Raw genomic sequence first — 3,208 nt, 5'->3', positions numbered from 1 at the left:
AACCTCCACTATTCTCCCCACTTCACCAATCCACTTTTTTTTTCTCTTTATTCCTCCACTTATGAACCCATGAACACATGAGGAAGTACCATACAAACTCAAAAGTTTCCTTCCAACTCTCTTAGGTGTCCTCCAATCTCAAACCATGTAACTTGAAGACCAAGAAAGGCCCACACATCCCAATGTGTGGAAGATGGGTTCAAGCCCACATACCAAGGAGAAGACTCACCCCAAAATGACTAGCCAAATTAAGAAACCTCTTTTTCAACTAATAAACTCAAGATCTTTGTATTCACTAATCTATGTGGCCCTCTTTTGTGGCTCTCAAAGTGGGTGATTTCGATTATGGTAGATGAAGCCATCAAGATACAATGTTCATCTAAGGTAGGTTAAAAGAGAAAATTATGGGCTCATTCAGAAAATTGAGGCGTCGTTTGCAGGTCATCAAATTGGGAACTTGGGGGATTCAACTAAAAACCCACCAACAAGGCCTAAGAAACCCAGTTTTGTGGAATTCCTGCCTTTCTCAAGGGAGGGGCACCCCTCTCCTGTGCATTGACGCAGACAACTTGCCACAGCCAACATCCTTTCAACCTCTGCGTCTTTTTCACCCTTTTCAATCTCTCTCTCTCTCTCTCTCTCTCTCTCTCTCTCTCTCTCTCTCTCTCTCTCCGAACCGGCGCGAGATTACAAATTACAATTTTACAACTGAAAACCTGACGGAGCCACCGCAGCGGTTTCGGGCCAACGACGGATAAGGGAGAGGAAGGAGCAAGATCATGTGCAGGTAGGGCCCACTGGGCCTTTCTTGTCCCTCACGCATCTCCCTGTTGCTTTTTTGAGTCATTTGAGTCTTGACTTTCTGTGCCTGTGACACGTGCGGTTACCATCACGTAATCATACCCTAATCTTATCTTTATCTTTTTTCTCCAACTGGTTCTTTCACTTTTGTTCTATAAAATACTCTTCTTCACGACGTACCATTCACAATTCACTCCTTTAATTTAAGCGAGATTCACGATTTGTGGATAATTGTTAAGCATCTTTACCGTTGATGATCAGAACTCCTCCTGGTCGTACACGATGATCAACTGCGTGCGGTCGGGGACAGCCGCTCGGCGCGACTCATCCGCCGGCGGTGGAAGCGATCATTCTCTGTTGCAACTGATTGATCTCGATGATTATTGATTGAGATCGATCTGGTAGTTTTGGCCGAGAGTTCGTAATGGGTTATGATCCGATGATCGATTACCTGTTTATTTGTGGGGTAAACGAAACGAAGAGAACAAGAAAGATGAAGAAAAAAAAAAATATAAGCTTGAAGATTCATAATTGATTTGAGTACATCATGCACATGAAACTAATCCTTGATTATGCAGTATATTTTCCTACACATGGGGTGTGTTAGATCGAAAGTAATACACAGAAAAAGGGTGTGATCCTTTCTTTTCAACATGCAGCGGAAGGATGGGTGAAGGGATTGTAGAAATGAGATCTGGGCCCTACTGCAAAGGGGCTCTTCGTCGACCCGTCGGCGGCGCCTCCGGTGCCGATTCTCTCGCAAGACGGGCACATGGTGAGTGTGGCCGCAGGCAGCTGCATGTAGAAAGGAGAGGCGAATTTTAGGGCCTTCAGTTCTTGAAGCTCCTTCTGCAGCCTCCTGTTCTCGTCCGTTAGAGTCTCGCAGCATCTCTTCAGGAACTCGCAGTCTACTTCTGTTTGCTTCAGCTTCGTCCTGTCAACAACACCCATCGCTTCTTAAGTGTTTAATCCACTAAGGATTTAATATTTACGTCTTAGGAAAGAAGGATAGACAGACGGATAGTCAAGTACTCAAAAAGAAGATACCTGGCTCTTCTGTTCTGGAACCAGACTTCGACTTGTCGTGGTCGGAGATTCAGTTGCTTTGCCAAGGCTTGCTTTTGCTTCTGATGATCGGCAGAGGAAAAAAAAACATATATATGATCAGAAACCATTTCTCACTGGGTTTTTTAATTCCATCTGGAGAAAGCAAGAATCATTTTCTCATGTGTTCCCGAAATCTTTTAAAATACAGATGATCAGAGAAGATTTGATTATTACCGGGTTGAGGGTGCTATGCTCTTTGAAACTATCCTCCAAGAGAGCAGATTGTTCCTTGGTGAGTCTAAGCTTCTTTCTTCCACTACCTTCTTCGTCTTCGTCGCTAACTCTGGACGAGTGCCTCTCCAATTCGCCGTCTTCACTCCCCGTCTCCCTCTCCCTCTTCACACTAGTAAGAAAGTTCTCATGATTGGCGTTAGAGAAGGAGGAAACGGTGCTGTGCGGGGAGGACAGCAGTCCGTCCACCGCCTCCCCACCCACAGTACTCTTTTTGACATCAAGCTTCTTCAACGACAGATACGACTCGTCTGCGAGGCATAAGGTGAGGGAAGGCTCCTGGATGACAGCGCAAACCCGGCTGGAACTCTGCTTGGGCCTCATTTGCTCATCTCCTCTGGTTTGATATCCCAACCCAAGTACAAGGCCGGTGTTGCATGTATCATCGAGATCCATGGTGAATTAGATATTGTTGGAACAAGCTAGGGCGCCGAAGGGCAGCGTCAGCTGCGGCTGCTCCTGAGCTCGCTCTTTCTCTGTGAGACTCTTGTGATGAGGAGAAATTGAGGAGGGAATGAAAGAAATATGATGGCCAGGGGGACCCTGGGGCTGCGACTTGAAAGTATTCGACGAAATTCTTCAATCAATCTCGGCAAAGGTTGACCAGTGGAGGTCTAGAGCTAGGGCTAGCAGCAGGTACTAAAGGTTTGGGTGAAGGGAAAGGAGGATGGAACGGCGGAGAGATCAAATGCAGACGTGGAGTTCACAAGGGAGTGGGTATACATAAAAACACATTCAAGGGAATGATTCGTCTCCCTTGGCCACCAACCCACGTATCCACATTTACTACTCCATTTAATTCATATATTCTTATAAAATCTTCTCTTACAGTGACACAGGAAAGGCAACCTTGTTGTGGGATCATTTTGCTTAGCTCATCAACGCTTTATGGGTAGACCAAAATAGCAATTTTTTAATAAAAAATTCGGTCAATATTTATATTTTCTTCTTCTCTTCTTGTTAGGCACTTAGATTAGGGCATTGGCGGTGGATCGATGACTGATGGGACCCAGCTTGTGATGAACCGCAAGAAATGTCTCCCCTCCCATGATGCCCTATTTAAACCAGG

At 45.4% G+C, this 3,208-nt stretch overlaps 1 protein-coding gene across 1 annotated transcript; it reads right to left on the bottom strand.

Moving 5' to 3' along the window:
* Positions 1-1,295: 1,295 nt before the first annotated feature.
* Positions 1,296-2,878, bottom strand: LOC137951636 (homeobox-leucine zipper protein HAT22-like). The gene is made up of 3 exons (XM_068798439.1): positions 2,083-2,878; positions 1,849-1,928; positions 1,296-1,735 (listed from the first exon to the last, which is right to left on the bottom strand). The coding sequence occupies exons 1-3, from the start codon at positions 2,533-2,535 to the stop codon at positions 1,450-1,452; spliced, it is 819 nt and encodes a 272-aa protein (XP_068654540.1). The 5' UTR covers positions 2,536-2,878; the 3' UTR covers positions 1,296-1,449.
* Between the last annotated feature and the right edge of the window lie 330 nt (positions 2,879-3,208).

This window comes from Aristolochia californica, unplaced genomic scaffold (genome assembly GCF_029961685.1).
Source record: "Aristolochia californica isolate CCGP_79_NKW_82.1479 unplaced genomic scaffold, dmAriCali1.0.hap1 SCAF_15, whole genome shotgun sequence".
Lineage (NCBI taxonomy): Eukaryota > Viridiplantae > Streptophyta > Magnoliopsida > Piperales > Aristolochiaceae > Aristolochia > Aristolochia californica.
This window is presented reverse-complemented; position numbering and strand designations above follow the sequence as displayed.

Bases quoted from the DNA above. Each gene is read 5' to 3' on its own strand.
- LOC137951636 (XM_068798439.1), bottom strand. From the start codon at position 2,535: ATGGATCTCGATGATACATGCAACACCGGCCTTGTACTTGGGTTGGGA. The intron at 1,929-2,082 runs GTAATAATCAAA...GCCGATCATCAG, and splicing joins AGCATAGCACCCTCAACCCG to AAGCAAAAGCAAGCCTTGGC. The intron at 1,736-1,848 runs GTATCTTCTTTT...TGTTGTTGACAG, and splicing joins TTCCAGAACAGAAGAGCCAG to GACGAAGCTGAAGCAAACAG.